Genomic DNA, 25,871 nt, shown 5'->3' on the forward strand with positions numbered 1-25,871 from the left:
CAATTCTTTATTAAAATCAAGGTAAACTAGGACTATAACATTCTTTTACTATTAATCTAGTAAAACTAAAGAAAGAATAATTCTAGGCATACCTTAATGATCTTACACCAGGTATGAATCATAATATTTCTTTTATAAGAGCTCAAAACTTGTTTTTTCTTTCCTAAATTGCTTTGGTGTTTTTCTCTGGATTCATTCGTCTTTAAGACAGATCAGAAAGAGATAAGAAAAGGCCATTGATGCAATGCTGGGAATTCTCCACATGTAACAGTCATGGACATTCAAACAAACAGGTGGTGTTACCAGGGCAGACCAGGAAGTAATAGAAACTAAGAGCACGTGTTGAAGTCAGACTTCAGAGGGAGCTGGTCACATGTAATGATTAAGAGCCCAAAATCTGCAGTCAGAATTACAAAGATTGGACAGAAGATAATGGAGCTTTTGTGTTGGGCATGGGTATTTAGTATGTCAGTCTTGTGAGAGGCCAGGAGTATAGGAAAAAAGTCAATTGGCCATGATAAAGGGTCAGAAATATGGAAAGATATAGACACTCAGCCCCTTTAAGATCAGATAAGGTAAAATTAGGGAATAGAGTAAAAGAAATAGATTTTGTAGAAGATAACTTGGAAAATCACCATTTTGAGTTTACCAAACTGGCAACAGTCTTGGCTTGACAATTTTGTACATTAGACATTCTTAAATTCTTCATTGTGAAGTATTGAATTGACCCAGAGCCAGGATGTTGGTTTCTGCAGAAGACGGCAAACTTACCGTTATCTGAAGATAAGAGGAAAGCAGATGTCAGGCAGCAAATCACTAATTACTGGGCACTCCACTTAAGTCTGATGAGTATTTTCTGGTACTGTGATTTCAGGCCTTCTTTACTATGTTTGGTTAATTTTTCTGTATTTGTTGATTTTTTTCCTCTGATGAAGACATAGGAGAAATATTTTAAATAGAGTATATGTTTGCCTTATGTCTATAACTTATTAACAATTCATAGTTAAAGCCTATAATTTTTATTTATGCATTAGAGAGAAAATATAATTGTGAAAGACAGTTATAATTTTTGAGTGAATATAGCACAAAATTGGGAGCAGGAAAAGATCTTATTGGTTGAAGAAAGACTTAATTGGGCATATTTGGCATAACTAAAGAGGCGTACACCAGGTACAACCTAGATGGGGAAGGCTTACAGGACAATGGCAAGTTAGCAAGTTGGGTGGAATGTTTTGTATAGTCACTATGGTATCACTGTTGTTTTGTTGTTGTTTTACTTTTTTATAACAGCTTTGTTGAGATGTCATTCACATACCAGAAACTTTACCCGTGAAATGTGTACAAATCAAAGTTGTTTTAGTATATTCACAGAGATGAACAACCATCACCACATCCTAATTTTAGAACATTTTCTTCACTTCCCTCCCCACCAAAAAAAGCCCTGTACCCATTAACAGTCACTTCCCATTCCCCCTGCTGCCAGTCCCTGGAAGATACTAAGCTACTTATGAATTTACCTTGTCTGGACAATTTGTATAAATGGAATTATACAATATGTGCCTTTTGTGTCTATTTCTTTCACGTAGCAGAATGTTTTCAGGTTCATCCATAATGTGGTGTGTCTCAATACTTCATTACTTTTTATTGCAGAATAATATTCCATTATATGGTTATATCACCCTTTGTAATCTAGTCATCGTTTGGTGGACATACAGATGGCTTTTACTCTTTTGACTATTATGAATAATATTGCTGCTTTAAACATTCATGTACAAGTTTCTTTGTGGAAATTTGTTTTCAATTCTTGTAAGTGCTTAGGAGCTGAACTGCTAAGTCATATAGTAACTTTATGTTTAACACTTTAAGGAAGTGGTAAACATTTTCTAAGAAGTAGTATCATTTTGCAATCCCACCTGCATTGTATGAGGGTTCCAATTTTTTCAGATCCTTGGCAAGACTTGTTATTTTCTTTCTTTTTGATTATAGTCATCCTAATGTGTATGAGGTGACATATTACAGCTTTGATTCGCAATTCTCTAATGACTAATGACATTGAACCTCTTTTCATGTTCTAGGCCATTTACACAGCTTTGAGAAAATGTCTCCTCAAATCCTCTGCCCACTTTAAAATTGGGTTGTATTTTTATAGTTGAATTGTAAGAATTTTTTATATGTCTTGGATAAAACTTCCTTTTCTGATATATGACTTTTAAATATTTTCTCCCATCTGTAGGGTGCCTTTTCACCTTCTTGATGGTATTCTTTGAAACACAAAATTAATTTTGATAGCATCCAGTTTATGTTTTCTATGGTCCTTTATGCTTCTGGCATCTTATCTAAGAAAATATCACCTAAGGGCACAAATATTTTCTCTTATATTTTCTTTTAAGGGTGTTATAGTTTTAGCTGTTAGGTTTAGGTCTATGATCCATTTTGAATTTATTTTTGCATATAGTGTGAGGAAGGGGTCTAGCTTCATTCTTTCACATGTGGCTATCAAGTTGTTCAAGGACCATAAAAGATTATTCTTTCCCCATTGAATTATCTTGGGATCTTTGTCAAAATCAATTCACCACAGATGTATGAATTTATTTCTGGACTCTTATTCTCATTCCATTGATCTACAAGTCCATATTTATGTCAGTGTCAAACTGTCTCAATTACTGTAGCTTTGTAGTAGGCTTTCAAATTAGGAAGTCTCAGTCCTCCAACTTTGGTATTCTCTTTCAAGTATATTTTGGCTATTATGGATCCCTTACCTTTTTACATGAATTCTAGGGACAGCTGTTCAACATCTGCAGAAGCAGAGGTGGCATGTTGTTAGGGATTGTGTTGAATCTGAAGATCAGTTTGGTGAGTATTGTCATCTTAACAACATGGAATATTTTGATTCATAATACCAGATGTCTTTCCATCTATGTGGGTCTTCTTTAATTTCTTTCAGCAATGTTTTGTAATTTTCAAGGTACATGTCTTGCTTTTCTTTGTTTAATTTGATCTTATGTATTTTATTCTATTTTATGCTATGGCAAATGGATTTTTTTCTGGATCACTTATTGCAAGTGGATGGAGATACAATTGAGCATTCTATCTTGATGTTGTAGTCTTCAACCTTGTGAGCTTGTTAATTAGTTCTAAGTCTTTTGTAGATTCTTCAGGATTTTCTATATGTTAGATCATGTAATCTGTGAATAGAGATAGTTTTACTTTTTTCTTTAAAATGCAGATGCCTTTTATTTCATTGTCTTGCTTGATCACTCTAGATAAAACTTCCAGTATAAGGTTGAATAGAAATGGTGTGATGGACATTTATCATGTTCCTCATCTTCGAGGATAACATTCAATGTTTCACCAGGTGTGATGTTAGCTGTGGCATTTCTTTGTGGTTGCTGTTGATGTTATTTTATTTTTTAAAAATAAAATAGAATGCTTTTTGACAGGGCATGTGCTCTTCAAACTGCATCATAACCTCGTATTTTTTTTTTTTAAATCAAGGTGGTCCTTTGAGTCATTTAAATTTGAAAAATCTTAAGGACATTACATTAAGTAAAATAAGCCAGTCACAAAAGGACAAATACTGTATGATTGCACTTACATGGGGTATCTAAAATAGTCGAATTCACAGAAACATAAAGTAGAATAGGAGTTACCAGGGTCTGAAGGAAGAAGAAGAAAAGGGAATTTGTTAATGGATATAGAGTTTCAGATTCTCACGACAAAAAAGTTCTAGAGATCTATTTCACAACAATGTGAACATATTTAACACTACCGAAATGTACACTTAAAAAAATGGCTAAGATGGGAAATTTTCTGTTATTTTTTTATCACTATGAAAATGGGAAAATCAAAACAAAAAAATAAATAAAATTTAATACAGTGGTGGGATGACTTTCTATCACTCAATTTGAAGTTGTATTCTGTCAGTGGTATAATCACTTCATTACACCTAAATCTTTAGTAAAAACGTGTTATATCCAACACTCATGTGTTAACGATGCTTTAAAAATGAAATAAAAAAGTATCGGCAGTTTTACTAGTTCCAGTCATCAGTGGGTGGTGAAGATGGGAAAGGCCAAAACATGGAGATATTATAGGAAAATGGGGCTGGATGACAGCAGAGGGGCAGGCAGCAGTGTGAGAGGATGTAAGACAAATACCCTTTTCTCAAAGCAGTTTCAAGAATGACGGCCCAGGTGGGAAGGAAGCATAGCAGCAAAATTCTTCTAACGTGTGAGATGGTACTTGACCCATTTTATTTGAGTACTTTGAAAATGGTGCCAGGGTATCACCTGCACTGGAGATACATGAATTACATTATTATACTAAACATAGCTAAAAATCATTTTGAAATTTGGAAGGCATTAATTTATACTCATAATTTAATATAACTACTGTGTACTTTGTGTGTACATTGTTTAAAACATAAATGTGTTCCAGTCAGATTTCTAAGGCAGGTATTTATCCTAATTTTTATGCTTATTTTATCCTTGAGTTCAGAACTTTGTAATTCTAATCTGTTATAAGATTTTTAAAATGTTTTGAAAAAAAACTAAAATGATATTTTATTAATTTATGAAAAAGGTGTTTTTAAGTCATTTAAAGCGTTGTTTCTTTGTTAAAAAAACACCAAATGGTTTTTATATACTAGAAATTAAATATACAAGGCAAAAAAGTTTTACTATAAGATTTAAAATGACAAAAATAATCATTAATATTTCTTTGAATGTTCCTGTGCTATATTGTACTTATGCATATAGTTTTTAAGCAAAATGCACTTAATAATTAATTTTGTTTTGAAAGTTTGTCTATTTCACTTTATCATAACTATTTAAAACCTACATTTTGGAAATGTGACAGACAATTACTCAATCTACACTTGTTTTGAGACTTGAGCTCCATAACACATTGATGTTGTCAGATCTAAACTCCTATTATTTAATGTTAGATTTATCATAACTTCCAAGGTATGAGATATCTAAGGACAACTCAGGAAGCATGAAAAACGATAGATTCATCATGTCAATACCTTCATCATATCAAAGAGAATCTCTGCAATGATACAACTTCATAAAAATTAAAAATACAACACATCAATCTATAGGATATTTTAATGGGGATATTAACATTACTTAAATCCTGATTTTTAGAAACATCCAGTCAGTTAACAGCATTTTAAATATTGCAAATTTCACTTCCTTTAAGTTAAATTTTTTTCTGAAGAAGGAAAACAGTTTTACATGGGGCTGTCACTAACCTCCAGGCAAATAACTTTTAAAAATCACACTTTTGCAATGTCCTGCTATCTAAAGACTAATAGGCCTTCACTCTCGGAAAGACATCTTCACAACCATGAATGAAGTCTATGTCTGTAGATGAAAATGTCAACAAGAGTGGCAGAAAACCATTTCTTATTTTAAGAAAATAAAAAAAATAAAAATATACTTACACTTTTCACATAACTAAATTAAGCAATAATTAACAAAGTAGTAAATATGTGAAAACTGTAAATTCCAAAGATTGAGATTATTATACTATAGAAACAATCATTAGTATTATACTAGAAAATTCTTGGAACTGAGAGACAAAGTACTAAACATAAGATTAAATTTTGGTATTATATTTACCTATTTCCAGCCATGACTTGCACAGTGTAAGAAAACATACCAGAGATAGACCTTTTAGTGGTTCAGTTGACTTTGTGCTCAATAAAAGTTTACATGAAATTGATAATTTGGGAAAGACAAAGACATTTTGTTTTATTTGTTTCATGCAGTGAATCCAGTTGTGTCCCTTTATTCATACACTGTTCATTGAGCAGTCCATGCATGGATAAGTAACTAATATAAGATTCATCTCTGTAGTATCTTATCTAATCTCTGGTCTAATTAGAATCACTCAATAAACATTAGTATCACTATTATAATTTTTCTCCAGTTATTATGTTCTTTGAATCTAGCATGTGTTTTATACATGCTTTGGTTTTAGAAGAATGGTATTTCCAGAAGATATCAGTATTAGCTCAAGTCCTTTATTACCATTTTTATTTCTCATGGCTATGTTAAATTTTCTACCGGTACTATTAGAAAGCCATTGTCAAACTATATTGAAAAGCCACAGAGTCACCACTAAGAAATTGCTTAAGTGTCTGAATTTTAGTTTCCTCATCTATAAAATGGGAATAATAGACTCATAATGTTGCTGGGGGGAAAAAATAAGACACCATTGATAAAAGTGCCTGGACAGCACATGATACACATTGAAAAAATAAGAATATCTCCTGATCTTTCATTCTTATCCAAATATTCACACTCTTGCTTTTTGATACACCGATGATCTCTGATGGTAACTCTTGGATCTCTTTCTTTTGAAGATAAAACAGTCATCACATTGTGCTATGCTCAAAATCATCAGCTTTCTTCTAAACTCATGTCCCAGAGATAGACATATTCTTTCTGCTTTGGTTCTCATGACTCTGAGGGAGTGCTATTAAAAGCTCTGGTTTGAAGGCAAATGCAATAACACCAAGACAACATGCAAATGTTGCTATAGTCTAAGTACCATGGAAGATTGACATTATGCAGCCCTAATCTCCCAGAACATAACCCCTAAGGGTCAAGGATTACATCAGGTCATACAAAGTGCTTAACACAAGGTGAGTACTCCATAAGTGTTTTTGAAATGATTGAATTTGGACTTTATTTTTTCACACTTTTGAATCTTCTTTATTAGGCAACTCATGTCCTTCCTGGATGTGCAGCTCAAATTGAACAATAGACTTACTGTTAACCATGCAGTTACTTTCCAGAACCACTATTTCTGTATTTTCCAAGTGGTGCCATTAGTCAAGGTACTCACTACATCTGAGTCCATTCCGGATCAGTTGTTGATACACTATTGTCAGTACCTTACATTAAGTTTTTCCATCACACTGATTACTGAGAAGGGTGTTTATGGTATGACAAAGAGACAAGGGTAGGAGGGCAGACATGAGTAGATAAAACAAGAGATGGAAGATGATACAGACAGGTATTATCTTATATCCTTGATCATTCAGTTATTACATGCTTAACTGTGGGCAAATATCCACCTGCTATAAGCCTCAGCTGCATAATATGTAAAATAAGCATGGTAGTATTTGCTCTGAAGAAGGGATGAGGAGAATACAAACAAGTGAAAGTTCTTATAACACTCAATGAAAGTTAACAGAAAAGTTATTTGGACGTTCAGGGACTGAGCAGTACCAAGATCCACTCTTATAGCATAGAATGAAAAAGGAATAGTTCTATCTGATATTTACTTACACGTCTCATATTATTGAGATCTCAGGGTCTTTGACTGCTAACATAGATCAGGGACAAACAGAAAACTGGAATCACCTGGTTGAAAAGACTTGAATTCTGCTTCACACTTCATTGTGTGGTGAGACAATAAATACCTACCATAATTTTTCTTCTTCTCTTCCTGCATAAAATTCCCAAAGGAAAATGACAGAGGGAAATCATTCCACAGTGACTGAGTTCATCCTTGCTGGGTTAACAGAACAGCCAGAACTCCAGCTGCCCCTTCTGCTCCTCTTCCTAGGAATCTATGTGGTCACAGTGGTGGGGAACCTGGGCATGATCACACTGATAGGGCTCACTTCTCACCTGCACACCCCCATGTACTATTTCCTCAGCAGCTTGTCCTTCATTGATCTCTGCCATTCCACTGTCATTACCCCTAAAATGCTGATGAACTTTGTAACAGAGAGGAATATTATCTCTTATCCTGCATGCATGACTCAACTCTATTTCTTTCTTGTTTTTGTTATATCAGAATGTCATATGTTGGCTGTAATGGCATATGATCGCTATGTAGCCATCTGTAACCCATTGCTTTACAATGTCACCATGTCTAATCAGGTCTGTTCCTGGATGGTAGTTGGGGTGTATATCATGGGCTTGTCAGGTGCCACAGCTCACACAGGCTGCATGCTAAGAGTGCTTTTCTGCAAGGCTGATGTAATCAACCATTACTTCTGTGATATTTTTCCACTACTGGAGCTCTCCTGCTCCAGTACTTATATCAATGAAGTGGTAGTTTTGTGTTTCAGTGCATTTAATATCCTTACCCCAACCCTCACTATCTTTGGCTCATATGTCTTCATTATTGCCGGCATCCTCCACATCCACACAACTGAGGGAAGATCTAAAGCCTTTAGCACATGCAGCTCCCATATCTCAGCTGTTGCTGTTTTCTTTGGCTCTGTAGCATTCATGTACTTAAAACCATCATCAGTCAATTCTATGGACCAAGCGAAAGTGTCTTCAGTGTTTTACACCATAATTATTCCCATGCTGAACCCTTTGATCTACAGCCTGAGGAATAAAGATGTCAAAGTCGCCCTAAATAAAATCCTTGAGAAAAGAACTTACCTATGAAAAAGGATATTTTGCCTTAGCAAAAATTTATAATTCCTCAAGAAGTTTTGGTAAGGAACAGACCAGAGACAGCAGTGTATGTCCACAAGTAATGAAATTGTTGAGACTACGTGATTATTTGGAATAAAAGTGCCAGGGGATTCATAGTATCAGTCACATGGAGAGCAGCACCATTTCTCGAATGCCCCAGAGTCCATCTACCCATAATAATCTATACTACATCTAGTGTTGGTGCTATAGTAGTGTGCATAGCTGCCTTCCATATTACCTCTAAACATTTTTTAAAAGTCTTCAAAGGCTTCCATGTAAGTGATTATACTTTATATGCACGAAATATGGTACTTTTTAAGGCAATACTTATTTATATTAATTCAGGAAATAAATCCATCTGGTCAGTATCCTTTGATAGTCTCAATACTTGTGTCCCTGCCCAATAAGAGTATTGACGAATGTTTCTAAAAGTGTGTTCTCTAAAATAGATAATTTTTAACCATTTGGAACCTACAAAATTTAATCTTTAATTCTTCTCAAGTGCACAGAATTGTATTAGGGAATATGGGGCATATGACGTTGATAAGATATAATTCCTATATCATAGCAGGTCACACTATAGTGGAAGGGATTGACAGTAATAAACATCATTGAATATATTATGTGTAATTTGGCTTATATCTTTATGAAACACTCCTGGCTCCACAGTTGTGTGATAAAGCTACCGCCTTCACTTTCCAGACAATCCTATATTCATTTTCTCTTATCTCTAAAAGATATCTCTTTTTTGCCACTTGCGTCATATAATCTCAGATTTAGAAGCGACATTCTTTTACTATTACAACCATATACATAGCAAGCTAAAACTGAAAAATTGTTTTCTGACTAATGATAAGTATCCTCCTTACCTCAAAATTCTATCCATTCTGGAAAAAGAAATTAAATTTTTTGAGAGGAGGAAGGGGATGTCTAAGCAATAGATTCCCACGTTCACCCCTCTCCCAATAGGTTTCCATTGGTGCTCTTGAAAACAGCAAACAGAAAACTCTTGAAATTTCTCTTGGCAAATAATTGTTTCCATTAATAAGTCTCAGTAGCTCTTGGTGGCATTCTGCCAGTTTCTCAGTTCCTACGTCTTCTCTTGCCAATGGTAGCAGCCTCTGCATGTGTTTTCTCTCTCTCCTTAGAATAACTCCTCAGATTCTTGGATATTTCTGTTTTGTTTTAGAGCCATTTCTAGATGACAAGTCATGTTGTGTTTTTTCTGGATGGCTCAGAGTTTCAAATCCTCCCCAAAAATTTGCATCAAAGAGACAAGCATAGACATCTCCAAAGAACATCATGCTCTTGACTGCTCATTTCTGTTATGCTGAGCCCAGAGATAGGGCACAGGGCTAATGATTCTTTAACTCAGCATGGACATTTACACCTGGTTTAAGTGCATTTTAAAAACAATCTGTCTCATCGCTCAGACCAAAACAGTGCTTGCTTTATCATCAGCTTGCCTTCAAATACATGCCATTAACACCTCAGTGAGATGTCACCTTTTATCTTACTTCATAAAATCAAAACTTGTAATGAGTAAGAGAAGCTTATTTCTTTTTTAAAATTAGAAGAAACTTCTCTCTTGGCTTTCTATGTACTAATCGTCCTTATCTTCATATCCCATTTTTTACTCCTATAAAAAATATCTATATGTGTGTGTGTATCTATACATATGTATATGTATATATCTATATGTTTATGAGTGACTTTATGTATATGCATGTATTGTATACCAATATGCATTTTATTGTTAGGATATGTTTTACAAAGCATATGTGTTTGTAATTTTTATTTTATTACTATAAACATTAAACAACCAACATCTAGCAAATTTTTTCACATTGATGACTGATTGATAAAAATGACTTTATATGAGAATTTTTTGTGTTTCCAAGCATTCATTTTTGTATTAAAAGTATTAAGAAGGAAAAAGAAATATGTCTGTACTGTTTGGTGGTCTTAAAACAGGTGGAAGACATGCTGTTAAAATAGTAGAATAGATATCAGATAGATTCCAAAGTGGAGATGGAGCTCGACAACAACACAGAGAGATATAGGACCATGGAGAAGGAGATGTACTAGAAATAAGAAAAAACAATAACAAATATATATGATTTATTAGGTACAATTACAGAAGGATATATATTATCAAATATTTTAATAATTGAAAGCAGTATGATAGAGTAAATACGTTTTAACATTAGGCACTATGATAAACTTTCATAATGGTCTCATACATAGTTTGTTTTTAAATCTGATACAAGCATGCATTAATTTATAAAAGAAAACAATTCCTCATGTGCAATTAATGTTTTCAGGGATCATCAGTATGTCACAGGACTGAACTTTAGACAGATAACTTTTTATCTTTTGCATTAGTTAAAATTAGGTTTGATTGCATATCACACACACAAACATGCACACACACACACACTCACACATACACACACACAGATATACAGCTCACCATGGTGCCTTAAATCAGAAGATGATTCAGGGCTGGTACAGTGCCTCATCAGGAACATAAACATCTTTTAAATTGTAGCTCTGCAGGCTACAACATGTAGCTTCTATCTGTTGGTCTCAGTAATGAACCCAGACCCATCCTTCACCTCCAGCACCCCGTCATCAGAAAGAAAGATATGAAAGTGGAAGGGAATGTCCTTTAACTTGAGAAACACTACCTGGAAGTGACAGATCTCACCTCCACCTATTTCTCTTTGATGAGGTCTTAGCCATATGGCCAAACCTAGCCGCAATAGGGACTAATAAATACTATGATTATCCATATAGCCATGTGCTGAACTAAGATTCAAGGCATTTATTATTGAAGAAGAAAAGGAGAGTTAAAACTAGGAATAATAGCAGTTCTCCTACTTTTTCAAGTATTTATATTTAGTTATAGATAACTCCATGCTGTTTTCTCTAGAGTTTAACATTTGAATTTAACATTGTATCTGAATAGAATAATAGGTTAAATGTGATTAAAATAAAAGCAATTCATAAATAAAATATACCAATATTTTGATAACTATTAGGATTGTCTAGAAAGCTGTATGTCATGCTGGGTGAGGTAGTTCCAATAGTATCTCAACAGTGCTGGGTTCATTCCCATGGCCTTGTCTTCATTCATGCTGCTTTCCACCTTGATGTGGCTTCCTGATTACATTCTCCTTTTCCAAATTTTACACACTTTTCAATGACAAACACAAATTTTAATTCTCCATGCATTTTTTACCACACCAGGCTATTATCAGGCACATTTCTGGTTCATCATGCATACTAAAATAATGATGTTTTTTGTCATATTGTTTACTATTAATGCATGCTTGTGGATATTATCTCCATCAAAATTGTCAAAAATACTTAAGAATAAAAATTGTGTCTTCCTTTGTACCGTATTTCTTGTTGTAAGGTTTGATAAGTACTGATGAGCAACATTTTCCTTAGGACATATGAATTATTCTCTTTAGTTTTTACGCCTTTCACAGCAATTTGAAAAAATTCCTTTACAAAAATGATTAAAGCCCCATATAAAACAATAATTTAAAGCATTTCAAAATAAATTTGACTAAGAAAATTTAATGTAACTATTGCCAAAATTATATAACATTTACTGAATATTTTGGATAAAGACGTGAAATACAATTTTAACTTCCAAAAAATAATTTAGGATTTATATGGAACTAAAATAATCTCTATAACACATATATTCGCTTGTTCCTCATCGTTACTCTTTTAATTTTAGAGGAAAATAAAATCATCGTTTCTCCTTGTTAGGCTTTTTAGGAATGCCTTATGGGTTTATGGTAATATCTAGCAGATTCCTTCATTCAAGTCACAAGTTAAAATATTCCAAGCATCACTGTAATATGAGTACATCATGATTCCTAAATGCAGTCAGTACAAGTCAATAAAAACGACTAGTTTTGAATCTTACACACGATGTTTACTTTCCCTGATTTTCTACTTTCTCCTGTAAGAAACAACTTTAGAAAATCTTCTTAGTGTAGGTCTTAAAAATTTCCTAAAATTTTGCATTTTTCAATGGCTTGGCATCAAATTCATTGGAGCTCTAACACTCTCTCACACATCCTCGTTTTCAATCCATAGTCTAACAAGAACAATAAATCACACCCATGTGACACTGTTAAACACTTGAGAACCAATGGGGATAAAGGGAAATTCTAATCGTTTCTTTTCCCAAGAGTTGATTCTTGTGGGAAGTCATTATCACTGTTTGTTCCTAGTCAGATTTGTAGTATGTATACCTAGAGGATAAAATCATCATATCATATCAACAAACCTTTGCAGAGGACCAGATGGCTTTGGGCACTGGCTTCATCAGAGATCAAGACCAGTGACTCAAAATAATTGCCAAAGGAGACTTTTAGTCCATGACCTCCTTAGTGTGAAGGAGTACTGGAAAGTTAGTACTCAGAACTATCCACCAGCATCATCAGGTCATTCTTCCCTCCACAGCAATGGACAAGAAAGAACACAGTGTTGAGCTCTCTGGGAAGAAGGAGGGGTATGTTTGAATCTCAGTCCCTGACTACCAAAATCTTTGTCTTCTGTTCTAGCTACCTCCCAGTGCACATAGAGATGCACATAGCTATTTAACAATATTCACCTGTCCTCATTCTAAGTTCACATTCTTTGATGAAAACAGGTTCCTTTATTATCTCCCTGTCCCTTTCAGTATAAAAATATAGCAAACATTTTTTGTTCACTCATTTCAACTCAGGCAGACTGAGGGCTTTGTTCACTTATACGAATCCATGTTAACTTATCTCTAGCTCTCCTTCAATGATTTTATTAAACACATATTTATTGAGGCTCACTATATGCAAGGCTCACTATCGAGGCTCACTGTGACAAAGACTGTATTGAGTTTACAGTCTATTAGAGAAGGAAAAACAGTAAATAATTCATAATAATTAATACAGAATTAAGTGCTCAGTGTAAATATAAGGAAAGTTTTCATGGGCATATAAAAAATGATCTTGTTAACTAGGGCTTTCACTATTAAAGTCTTTAACTAGGGGCCGGCCTGGTGGTGTGGTAGTTAAGTTCACATGTTCTGCTTCGACGGCCCGGAGTTCCCCAGGTTGGGATCCCGGGTGTGGACATGGCACTGCTTGGCAAGCCATGCTGTGGCAAGTATCCTACATATAAACTAGAGGAAGATGGGCACGGATGTTAGCTCAGGGCCAGTCTTCCTCAGCAAAAAGAGGAGGATTGGCAGCAGATGTTAGAACTAAAGGATCTCAACTATCAAATAGACTTCATAATACAGAGGGAATAGAAGAAGAGAAAAACCAAGAGAACACAATGAGGCAAAACTGAGTCTACCAAATACTCTTTTGGGGAACAGCTAAATCATTCGATACTTGTTGGGACATAAAAAAGAAAACTTTTTCTTGATAGCATAAAGATTTGAAAGTCCAAGAAATTGGTTTGTACTTTATTTGGATACCATGGAAAATATTGATAGTTTTAAGAGGTTAACATTTTAGTAAAAAATTCTAAATGTCTGTATTATTGTGTGTATTAATGGAAAGGAAAAACAAAAAGATATACTGAAGAAACAAATTTAAAACTCTGCTTGCCATTATGAAAATGAAAATGTTGGATATGTGAAAGATATAACAGAGAGAAACTGAACAGATTACAATTAAAACAACATTGGAATTTATTAAGTTCTTACCAAGAGTCAGGAACTGGTCAGCACCTTTCGGGCATCATTTAATTTAATTTTATGTGAGACAGAAATAGTAATGTTTGACATTTGGTAATAACTATCATGCCCCACATACATTTTTGCTTTGCTAGCTAAATATCCTCAGTTATTTCAGCGTTTCTTCAAAAGATAATACTTTTAGATAATTTTTATGAATTTTCTAGGTTTTCTACATCACATAATGTATTGTAACCCAAGTTTTTTTTTTTCTGAGGAAGATTAGCCCTGGGCTAACTGCTGCCAGTCCTCCTCCTTTTGCTGAAGAAAACTGGCCCTGAGCTAACATCAGTGCCCATCTTCCTTTACTTTATATGTGGGACGCCTACCACAGCATGGCGTGCCAAGCAGTGCCATGTCAGCACCCGGGATCCAAACCTTTGAACCCCTGGCCACCAAGAAGCAGAATGTGCGCACTTAACTGCTGCGCCACCGCACTGGCCTCCCCCACCAAGATAAAAAGACTAAGCCAACTATTGCTGGAGTTTTAAGGAAGAATATGAATTTCCATTTTCTAGAATTCACTCATTTTCTTTGCAGTTCTAAGCAAAATATATATATATGTCCTTTTTAGAAATAGATAACTGTTGACTAATACTGAATTTAAATGAAAATTTCTAATTGTATTTTGCATGTGCTGTGCTAACCCATATCTCTATCATCTTTAAATGCTATAGAAAGTGCATGCAAATACATGATAAGAAGACACCTAGCGTTTTTATTCCAAAGCTTTTCTCATATTTTGGGAATAAAAGTAGTTTTCTGACCTCCACCAGTATAACCATGAAGTCCAGTTAACATAAATCATTCATAGCCTACTGCTTGTCTGGGCATGGTGGTGGAATACACAATTTACAAAGCCATTGTATTACTTCCCTGGGATGATTCAAATTAGAAACAAAGGAAGACGATACTTTACTCTTGAAGAAACTGCTAAAATAGAAGTATGTTCTACTCTCGTCTTGTGAAGTAGTAGGGGGATGGTGGAAGCCAGGACATACGAAGAGCAGAATTTCAGGCGAAATCAGGCTGATAGTTACCCTAGTCATTCAGGAATTTTAAGCTGGAATTCTAGTAAGTAAAATAATTCAGACCAAAATAATTTTTTCACAGACTTTTGAATCCTCTGTTTACTAACGGTAGAAAGCATTTGCTATTCCTTTCTTCTGAGACAAATGAAAATTTAATCATTGTCTCATTTGACATGCAGGTTATGAACATATACATATAGAATATAGGAAGAGAAAAAGACCTTTAAAAATAACAGTAGTAAGCTTCCTACTAACTGACTCAAAAATCCAAAAACTTGTGTTTTCTCTTAAAAATTAGAAATATCTTAATTAAAAGTTTCTTGAATTTGTGATTCTTTCCCTGGTTAATTGGAATGATAGACCTAGAGAAGTGGAAGAGACTCCAGAGATACCTGCATTGAGTCTCCTCTGATGAGGTATAAAATAATGATCTCCACAGAGTTACTCTCCCTTTTACACACACATACACATGCACACACACACACACACACACACACACTCAAATAGACTCATTTTCTCTTTTTTATACTTAAATTCTATGAGAGGATAATGGATACCGGAAATCATTCCACAGTAACTGAGTTCATCCTCGCTGGGCTAACAGATCATGCTGAACTCCAACTACCACTCTTCTTCCTCTTCATAGGAATCTATGTGGTCACAGTGCTGGGGAACCTGGGCATGATCACGTTGATAGGACTCAGTTCTCACCTGCACACCCCCATGTACTATTTCCTCAGCAGCTTGTCCTTCATTGATCTCTGCCATTCCACTGCCATTACCCCCAAAATGCTGGTGAACTTTTTGACAGAGAAGAACATCATTTCCTACCCTGAATGCATGACTCAGCTTTATTTCTTCATCATTTTTGCTATTGCAGAGTGTCACATGTTGGCTGCAATGGCATATGACCGCTATGTTGCCATCTGTAACCCCTTGCTTTACAACGTCATCATGTCTTATCACATCTGCTTCTGGCTCACAGTGGGAGTTTATATTTTGGGCATCCTTGGATCCACAGTCCATACAGGCTTTATGTTGAGACTCTTTTTCTGCAAGATCAATGTAATTAACCATTATTTCTGTGATCTCTTTCCACTCTTGGAACTATCCTGTTCCAGCATCTATATCAATGAATTATTGGTTCTAGTCTTGAGTGCATTTAACATTCTGACTCCTGCCTTAACTATCTTTGCCTCCTACATTTTCATCCTCTCCAGCATCTTCCAAATCCGCTCTACTGGGGGCAGGTCCAAAGCTTTCAGCACATGCAGTTCCCACATCTCAGCTGTTGCTGTTTTCTTTGGATCTGCAGCATTCATGTACCTGCAGCCACCATCTGTGAGTTCTATGGACCAAGGGAAAGTGTCCTCTGTGTTTTATTCTATCATTGTGCCCATGCTGAATCCCCTGATCTACAGTCTGCAGAATAAAGATGTCAAATTTGCCCTGAAAAAAATTCTGGACAGTAAAAAATTTTCATGAATAGAATCATGATGTCATATGAGAAACAGGCTTTTGGTTTGCTGACATATGTAATGTGTTGGGTTTATTATTCAAATTTTTGGAAATTAAGTGACACTTCCTCATATAACATATCTCCAAAATTCACCTCCAGGCCATCTTGCTCTGTCCCACCAGGACATGAATCAACCCTTTGTCCAGTGTATCCATGCTATATTGTATAGAAAAAAACATAGTGTATGTAGGGTTTAGTACTATCTGCAGTTTCAGGCATCTGCTGGGGTCTTAGAACATATCCCCCATGAATAAGGGGGGACAACACTACATCATTATAAAATAGGATCTATACTAGAAATGAAAGATTGGTTTGACATTCAAAAAATCAGTCATGGGGCTGGCATGGTGGCACAGTGCTTCAGTTGACAGACTCCGCGTTGGTAGACCACAGTTCATGGTTTCAGATCCCAATCACGGACCTACACACCACTTATCAAGCCATGCTGTGGCAATGTCCTACATACAAAATAGAGGAAGATTGGCACTGATGATAGCTTAGGGACAATCTTCCTCAAGCAAAAGAAAAAATCAGTAAAGGTAATTCACCACACATACAGGCTAAAAAATAAATATCCTTATGATCATTCAAATAGACACAGAGAAAGAATATTACAAAACCCAATAAATGTTTCTAATAAAAACTCATAAAATCAGGAATAGATGAACATTTCTTAACCTGTAAAAGGGCATCAACTAAGATCTGTGACATACTTAATGGTGAAACACTGAATATTTCATCGGTCAGTTTTGCATTTATGATCTCGGTTCCAACTTCACCTTTTTGCTGCCTCTGTGATAATGAAGCTGAACATTGTGAACTATTTCTTCTTTGTCCTCTGGTAAGGTGTTAAGTCCTGTCAATAGTGGGCATTTGGGGAGGAAGAGGACTTCTCTTCCTGGTTTTTGGTTTGGCTCTCTTAACAAAAATGTACAGAGCACATTTTTTTTTCCATTGTTTGCTCTCTCATGTTTTATCTAGTACAAGCAGTGTGGAACTTCCCTCCAGCATTTGGACACCATACACTTTCTCCAGCACTTAACTGAGGCAGTGTGGCATTGCCAGGAGTCTCAGAAAAAACCTGAAATCTAACCCAGATCACTGATTTCCACACCTTCTCCTCAGCTTGGGCACATGCATGTACCCTGGGGGTCCCACATGGCTGACAATCTAGCAAGCCAGATTTTCAGTCTTTATCTCATGCAGCCAGCCCGGAGCCACCCCAGCCCAAGAAGGACATGAGTTTGCGCTAGACTCAGCCCCGGCAGAGGAAGGACTCTTCCTGGAGTGTTCTATAGCACCCTAAATAGAGTACTGCTCCTTAAGTCTACTATTCCTATATTCTTTAAAATTCTTCTATGCTCTCAAGATCTAAATTCCTGTTAGTCTAATCCCCATTAAAATATTTTTATTATTACTCTCAATGTTCAAATCATTGTGTGATTCCTATCTCTTGATTAACATATTTTCCATCCAATATCAAAAACAAAGCAAAGATGTTTGCTTTCACCATTTCTCTTCAATATTGTGCTGGAGATTTGGCCAGAGCAAAAGGTCAAAAAAAGAAATAAAAGACACCCATTTTGAAAATGAAGAAATAAGTCTTTATTTGCAGATGATATAATCATTTATGTGGAAAATCCTATGGAATCTACCAAGAAGTTACTAAAAATAAACATCAAATTTAACAAAGTTTCAGTTATTCTATGTATGTAACAACTATACCATAAAGTGCAGGTGTGTGTGTGGGGGGGCGCATTGACCTATACTGTTTAATATTTCTATATTTTATGTGAAGTGGTATATTACTAACTGTAAGAGAACTGTATTTAAGGATATATATTGTCCTGCCAATATTAAGGGCAAAAATTTTCTCTTGCCTCTTTGCAGTCAATCCCCGGCACCTCATCCCCCGTAACAATGAATCTGTTTTCTGTCACTACCTGTTGGTTTTACTTTTTCTAGAATTTTATACAAATGAGATTTATAATGTAAACTATTTTGTGTCTGGATTCGTTCATTTAACATAATGCTTTTGACATTTATCCATGTTTTGGTGTGTATCTGAAGTTACTTTCTTTTTATTGTTAAGAAATATACCATCTCATGGATATAATACAATTTGTTTATCTATTCAACTGTTGATGAATATTTCAGCTGTTTCCAGTTTTCTTCTTTTTACTATTCTTAATAAAACTACCATACACATTCATGTATAAGACCTTGTGTAGAGACATGTTTTCATTTTGGGGGGATAAATGATACAGGAGTGACATTGTATCTTATGCAAATATATATTTAACTTTGTAAGAAGCATTCTGTTTTCCAAAGTGGTCATGCCATTTTACATTCCCACTAACAATGTATGAGATTTCCATTTGCATGCTAACAGGTGGAATTATTTATCTAAATTCCTTAATATAATACTTTGCATAATGTAGTGCTCACAAATGTAAGTATGGTTTATGATAATAGCATATTTTAACATATATGTATAATATATTATTTGATACCTCTTATATATAAGGGTACAAAAATGTTTCTCTCTCTCAGTCTCTTTCTCTCTCTTTATATACATTTTTTTCTCCTGAATTTCTACATATACCCTGAAAAATTGAAACAATGACTTCTACGAACCTTAATAATTTTCATTATTGTATAATCATTTATAGGAAATTCTGTTTATATCCCCCTCATCTGTGTCCTTAACCAAGCTCCAACCCTCTTTCTCAGTTCTTTTATTCAGCACACTGAAGTAGCAGTCAATCAAAGTCTGCTCACCTGTAAGGAAGTGTTCCAGACACACAATATTCTCCTGTAGTCATCTTAGATTCCTGCAGCCACTGCAATTCCAAAGCAAAGAAGCTTTCTGATGTGTGCACATGGGGCATCCTGTTCGACTCTGAGTTCTGGTGGAAAGGATTCAAAACAAGAGATCATTTACATCTCGTTTCTCAGAGTGGTCTATATACTAGTAACTTGGGTAAAATCTGAGAGTTTGTTAAAAATGCATAATCTCAAGCCATATACCAGATTTACTGAATGAGAATCTGCATTTGAACAAGATCCCCAGTTCATTCTTGTAAACATTAAAGTTTGAGAAGTCTTTTAAAAATATTGAAATCAGATCTCACATCTTAAGATTTTGACTTAATTGATGTAGAGTATAACCTTGATTTTGATATGTAAAGAAACTCCCTTGGTGATATTAAATATTCAGGCATAATTTAGAAATGCTAATGTAATCCAACTGTAAACTCCTTTAAAAAGAATTGAACCTAATACACTTAATGATGTTTTATAAGAGCTTGCCTGATGTGACTGTCCAATTTATGTTGAATCATGCTGCAATCTAAGACTGCTTATCAATATTCCAGCTTTGGAAAAAAAGTGAAAAATTATAAGAAATGAGGACTAGGGGACACAGGTGCCAAATAATAAAATATTTTCTTTAAATATACAATTTAGCAAGTAGAATTATTATTAGTGAGATCCTCAAGAAAGAAAATATTACAAAAATATTCTGAGTTATATATAGATTGACTTTTGAATCAAGTAAGTGTGTTGCCTACTTATACATAATAAAAACATATTATTTACAAGGAAAACATGGTTTAGTTCATTATTCTAAAATTTTTATTAACATTAAAAATAAAACTTGCCAGGATGTCCACTGGTCCTCTAAAATTTTCTATTCGCAGTGTGAACTGTAATCCAATAGCTCTGCCCAGGAGCTTGTAAGAAATGCAGAATCTCAAATCTCACTTAGAACTGCTGGACTAGCATCTGCATTAAAAAATCCTGAGCTGGCCCAGTGGCATAGTGGTTGAGTTTACATGCTGCCTTCGGTGGCCTGGGGTTCACAGGTTCAGATCCTGGGTGTGGACCTACCCACTCCTTATCAAGTCATGCTGTGGCAGCATCCCACATACAAAGTGGAGGAGGATTGGTACAGATGTTTGCTCAGTGACAATTTTCCCCAAGCAAAAAGAGGAGGATTGGCAACAGAGTTTAGCTCAGGGCCGATCTTCCTCACACACACACACACAAATCCTCAAGTGATCCTGTGAACAAATCTTTATCACTAATTGATAGGTTTAGGATTGAGAAAGAATCTCTGTTGAAGGAATAAGTTAAACAACTGGGAAATAAAAAAACAGCAATTGCTTCTTTTCTCATGAGCTTGTTCCCTGAGAAACAGAAATCCTTGGAGAGTATTGTCTCCCTGTTTTTTGTATCTGGAATATCTAAATGAAGGACAAACATTCAGCACAGCAATCAGAACTCCTCAGAGGACTGTCAAAGGTGAGGATGTTTGCTACCTTGAAGCTGGAAAACACAAACTGGAGACTTACAATTGGAGAGTCTGACCTGTGATGCAGACCAGCTTCAAAAGTGGCTCTGAGACCCAAGGCTGTGCCTGCCCTTTCAGCACCAAGGATAGCAAAATGTTGGGTACCTATGACTCTCAGCACTAACATCAGCACTGTTCTGAGTCAAAGAGAACAAGTAGCAAACAAAATTTGACATTGAGGTTTCCAGGAAGAAGAAATGTGAGTGTGCTTATTTCACACTTGCGATTTGAGGATATTAAGTGTGGAATTAATTACCTTGGGAATTCAGGCAAGTATTCCTCAACATATTCATTAATCCATTTAAATATTCGTTTATTCATAAAATAAGTTTTTTAGCTTCCTGTGATGCGACAGATGTGTGTTACTTACTTGGGGTACAGAGGAGATTAAATCTGATATGATCCATCCTCTTGCTTATACTGTAGCTTTAGTCTGAAAATGTGCTGTTTAGAAATGGTAGTTTTCCGAGCATGTAGTAAGATGGTCCAATCAATGACAATGAATTGGAGGCTTCCATGATGGCATCAGTTTTAAATGATATTTGAAAAGATAAAATATTTACCAGATAACAGAGATAAACGGAGTTGGTAAAACTATTATTTCATGTGAAAAGATGAGCAAATAAAACTACAGGTAGCTGAGAAAATGTGATGTATTCCACAAACTGAAAAGTTTCTGGACTTGAAACAAAAGTTTATGAAACAGAAAGGAACAAAATGTGAATTAACTCTGGAGAGTGACAAGAGATAGTGTGGATATTCATACTTTATCTTAAAAGCAATGAAAAAATCCTTTCTCGGTGTCCCTGAAAGTGGGTCATCATCTGATTTATGGTTGTGTGCATTCATTGATTAGAAATAAGTATCTCAGTCCATTTCTAAGTGCTCAAATCTTTAGAATATTTGTCCTTACTCCTAGTAAAGGGTGTATTCTAAGATCTTTCAAATACCATGCATAAAATGTCTTCCTCCCTTTAGATTCCCTTCAGATATATGATGATATCTGATAATTATCCCATTACCTTGAAATATTTTCCAAGTTCTTCACTGTTTTTATTTGCCTTGTAACTTGTCAATGTCTCTCCTTTAAAATAATATCTATAACTAAACACAAAGCTACAGATATAATTTAAGTGTAGCACAGGGCTCCCTGACCTCACGACACACATATAAAATGGTAATATTTGTGTGATACAACAGGGTTAGTGGAGCAGACTGCTTGTGGCCAGTGGTGACCAGATAGGAGTCTATGGATGCTACTCGCTCAACCAACTCAGTCAAGGACTAAGAAGACCAAGACCTCAGCACCACTATGAGCTATTCATGACATTTTAGTTTTGTGGAAGTCTAGTTGAGAAGCTGTGTTCTAGATCTTTTGGGGATTATTACCGATCACACTCTACACTCAATTCTGAACTATCTAGATTATGTATAATATTAGAGAAACCTCTATTGTTTTTTTTTTTTTTTTTTGAGGAAGTTTAGCCCTGAGCTAACTGCTGCCAATCCTCCTCTTTTTGCTGAGGAAAGCTGGCCCTGAGCTAACATCCATGCCCATCTTTCTCTACTGTATATGTGGGATGCCTGCCACAGCATGGCTTGCCACGCAGTGCCATGGCCACACTGGGGATCCGAACCAGGGAATCCTGGGCTGCCAAAGCAGAATGTGTGCACTTAACCACTGCGCCACAGGGCCAGCACTGAGAAATCTCTATTATTTTCAAATATTAAAACTTACATCTATAATTTTTATTTGTTAGTTAATTACTCTGTTAGTCTAAGTCTTAATTAGCCTAAGACTTTTTATCTATATTACTTTGATTTTTCTAGCTACTTAATCATGTTACCTATAAATAATAGTATTGTTTATTCCTTTTCAATTCTTACTATTTTATTTCTTTTGCTTGCCTTATTGAGTTTGCTAGAATATTCAGTAAAATGATGAATAGGATTGGAGATATCAAGCAAGCATCTTTGTCTCCTTCTCATCACAGAGGAAAGTTTTCCATGTTTCACTAGTAAGTTTGTCGTTTGCTTTACATGCTTTTCAAACAGTTTTAAGAACTTATTATCTATTCTGAGCTTTCTAAGAGATTATTTTATTTTTACTGTTGAAAGTTTCCTTTGTCTATATTTTAGGAGAAAACCTGTAAGATTGGTATTATTACTGTCTTAAATGTAAACGAGGGAAAACGTCTGCAAAGGTATTGTAGCTTGCATTATGAACCAGCATATAAATGATTCTGTAAAAGTTCTATGTGCCTTTAAAAATAATATGCATTCTTTAGTTGATGCATGCCATGAGAATTTATATATATATATTCATACATTCAAATTTATGAATCTTGTTCAGATCTTTATCCTTCTTGATTCTTTATTATTACTAATTTATCATGTATTTTATTTTATTAATATTTTATCAAGTTTATACCAAGATATAATTTATCAAGATAAATAAAAAAATGAATATACCCATTGTAAGAATAAAGTTCACTTTATATGAGTTTCGACAAATGCATACACTGTGCCCTCATGAAACCGACACCTCAATAATGATATGACACATTTTTATCATCCTAAATGTTCTGTCATCTCCTTTCCCAGTCATTCTCCATGTCCCACCACAGTCAGCCACTGACCACATTTCCACCGCTATAAATTAGTTGTGCTTTTCTAGAACTTTATATAAATGGAATTGTACAATATGTCCTCTTTAAGTCTGGCTCCTGTTACTCAACATGATGTTTTTAAAATTAATCTGTGTAGTTGCATGTATCTGTGATTTATTACTTTTTATTGATGAATAGTATTCCATTCCTTGAATATAACATAATTTATTTATCTATCCATTGGTTGAATATTTGGGTTATTTCTAGTTTTTGGTTGTTAGTAACAAAGCTTCCACGTGTATTTTTGTACAAGTCACTGTGTGGACATGTGCCTACATTTTTCTTGGGTAAATACTGAGGAGTAGAAATGTCAGGTTGAATTGTAAGTGCATGATTGATTTTTTAGAAATTGCTAAACAGTTTTCCAAAATGGTTGGACAAATTTACACCCTTCCTCACCAGCTATGTATGAGAGATTTAGTAGCTCCATATCCCCTCAATACTTTGGTTTTTATAAGTTTTTGCAATTTTAATGTAGATGTGTCGTTGTCTGTCATGATGTTAGTATAGTTTTCATTTCCTTGATGAATAGTGATTATAGTGTCTTTGCATGTGCTCATTGCCTATTACTTTGTCTTCTTCTGTGATATATTTGTTCAAATAGTTTTCTTATCTTTTAATTTGCTAGATTCTCCTCATATTATTGTCTTGTCAGTATTATTTACATGTATTGAATAAAACTTAGTTTGTGGTTTGCTTTAAATTTTCTAATAGTTCCTTTTTTAAAAAAAATGTATTGTGGTCTAAATAGTTTATAATGTTGTGAAATTTTAGTTGTACATTAATATTTGTCAAACACCATATAAATGTGCCCCTGCATCCTTTGTGCCCACCCTCTCTCCTTTTCCCCCAGTAACCACTAAATTGTTCTCTTTGTCCGTGTTTGTTTATATTTTACTAGTGAGTGAAATCATATGGTGTTTGTCTTTCTCTATCTGGCTTATTTCACTTTCATGATGCCCTCAAAGTCCATCCATTTGGTTGTGAATGAGACAATTATGACTTTTTTATGGCTGAATAGTATTCCATTGTGTGTGTATGTGTGTATATATATATGTTTTCTTTATCCATCTTCTCTATCCAATCATCAGTCGTGGAGAACTTAGGTTGCTTCTATGTCTTGGCTATTGTGAATAATGCTGCAATGAACATAGGGGTGCATAAGTCTTTTTGTATTGTTGATTTCAAGTTCTTTGGATAAATATCCAGTAGTGGGATAGCTAGGTCATATGGTAATTCTAGTTTTAATTTTTTGAGAAATCTCCATACTGTTTTCCAAAATGGCTGCACCAGTTTGCATTGCCAACAGCATTTCTTTGGAAAACTGTGTGTTCATAACCTCTGCCTCTTTTTAGATTGGGTTCTTTATTTTTTTTGTAGTTCAGTTGTGTGAGCTCTTCATATATTATGGAGAGTAATACCTTATCAGATGTATGATTTGAAAAAATTTTCTCCCAGTTGGTGGGCTACTTTTTCATTTTGATCCTCATCTCCTTGGGCTTCCAGAAGCTCTTTAGTCTGATGAAGTCCCACTTGTTTATTTTTTCTTTTGTTTCCTTTGTCTCAGTAGACATTGTATTTATAAAGATCCTTTTAAGGCTGACATCAAAGAGTGCACTGCCTATATTTTCTTCCAGAAGTTTTATGATTTTAGGTCTAACCTACAAGTCTTTGATACATTTTGAGTCTATTTTTGTGTATGGAGAAAGACAATGATCTACTTTCCTTCTTTTGCATGTGGCTATTCAGTTTTCCCAGCACCGTATTGAAGAGGCTTTCCTTCCTCCATTGTATATTCTTGGCTCCTTTAACAAAGATTAGCTGTCCGTATATGTGTGGTTTTATCTCTGGGCTTTCAGTTCTGTTCCATTGATCAGTGTGCCTGCTTTTGTACCAGTACTATACTGTTTTGACTACTATAGCTTTGTCATATGTTTTGAAGTCAGGGATTGTGATGCCACCAGCTTTGTTCTTGTTTCTCAGGATTGCTTTGGCTATTTGGAGTCTTTTGTTGCCCCAGAAGAATTTTAAGATTCTTTGTTGTATTTCTGTGAAGAATATCATTGGGATTCTGAATAAGATTGCATTGAATCTGTATATTA

The 25,871-nt window shown here is 34.9% G+C and overlaps 2 protein-coding genes across 2 annotated transcripts; both read left to right on the plus strand.

Moving 5' to 3' along the window:
* Positions 1 to 7,478: 7,478 nt before the first annotated feature.
* On the plus strand, positions 7,479 to 8,420 carry LOC103550114 (olfactory receptor 8G1-like). Its single transcript, XM_008518848.2, has one exon. The coding sequence runs from the start codon at positions 7,485 to 7,487 to the stop codon at positions 8,418 to 8,420; it is 936 nt and encodes a 311-aa protein (XP_008517070.1). The 5' UTR covers positions 7,479 to 7,484.
* A 7,356-nt stretch (positions 8,421 to 15,776) lies between these two features.
* Positions 15,777 to 16,712, plus strand: LOC103550112 (putative olfactory receptor 8G3). The gene has a single exon (XM_070626660.1). The coding sequence runs from the start codon at positions 15,777 to 15,779 to the stop codon at positions 16,710 to 16,712; it is 936 nt and encodes a 311-aa protein (XP_070482761.1).
* The last annotated feature ends 9,159 nt before the right edge of the window (positions 16,713 to 25,871 follow it).

Source organism: Equus przewalskii, chromosome 6 (assembly GCF_037783145.1).
Source record: "Equus przewalskii isolate Varuska chromosome 6, EquPr2, whole genome shotgun sequence".
In the NCBI taxonomy this organism is placed as follows: domain Eukaryota; kingdom Metazoa; phylum Chordata; class Mammalia; order Perissodactyla; family Equidae; genus Equus; species Equus przewalskii.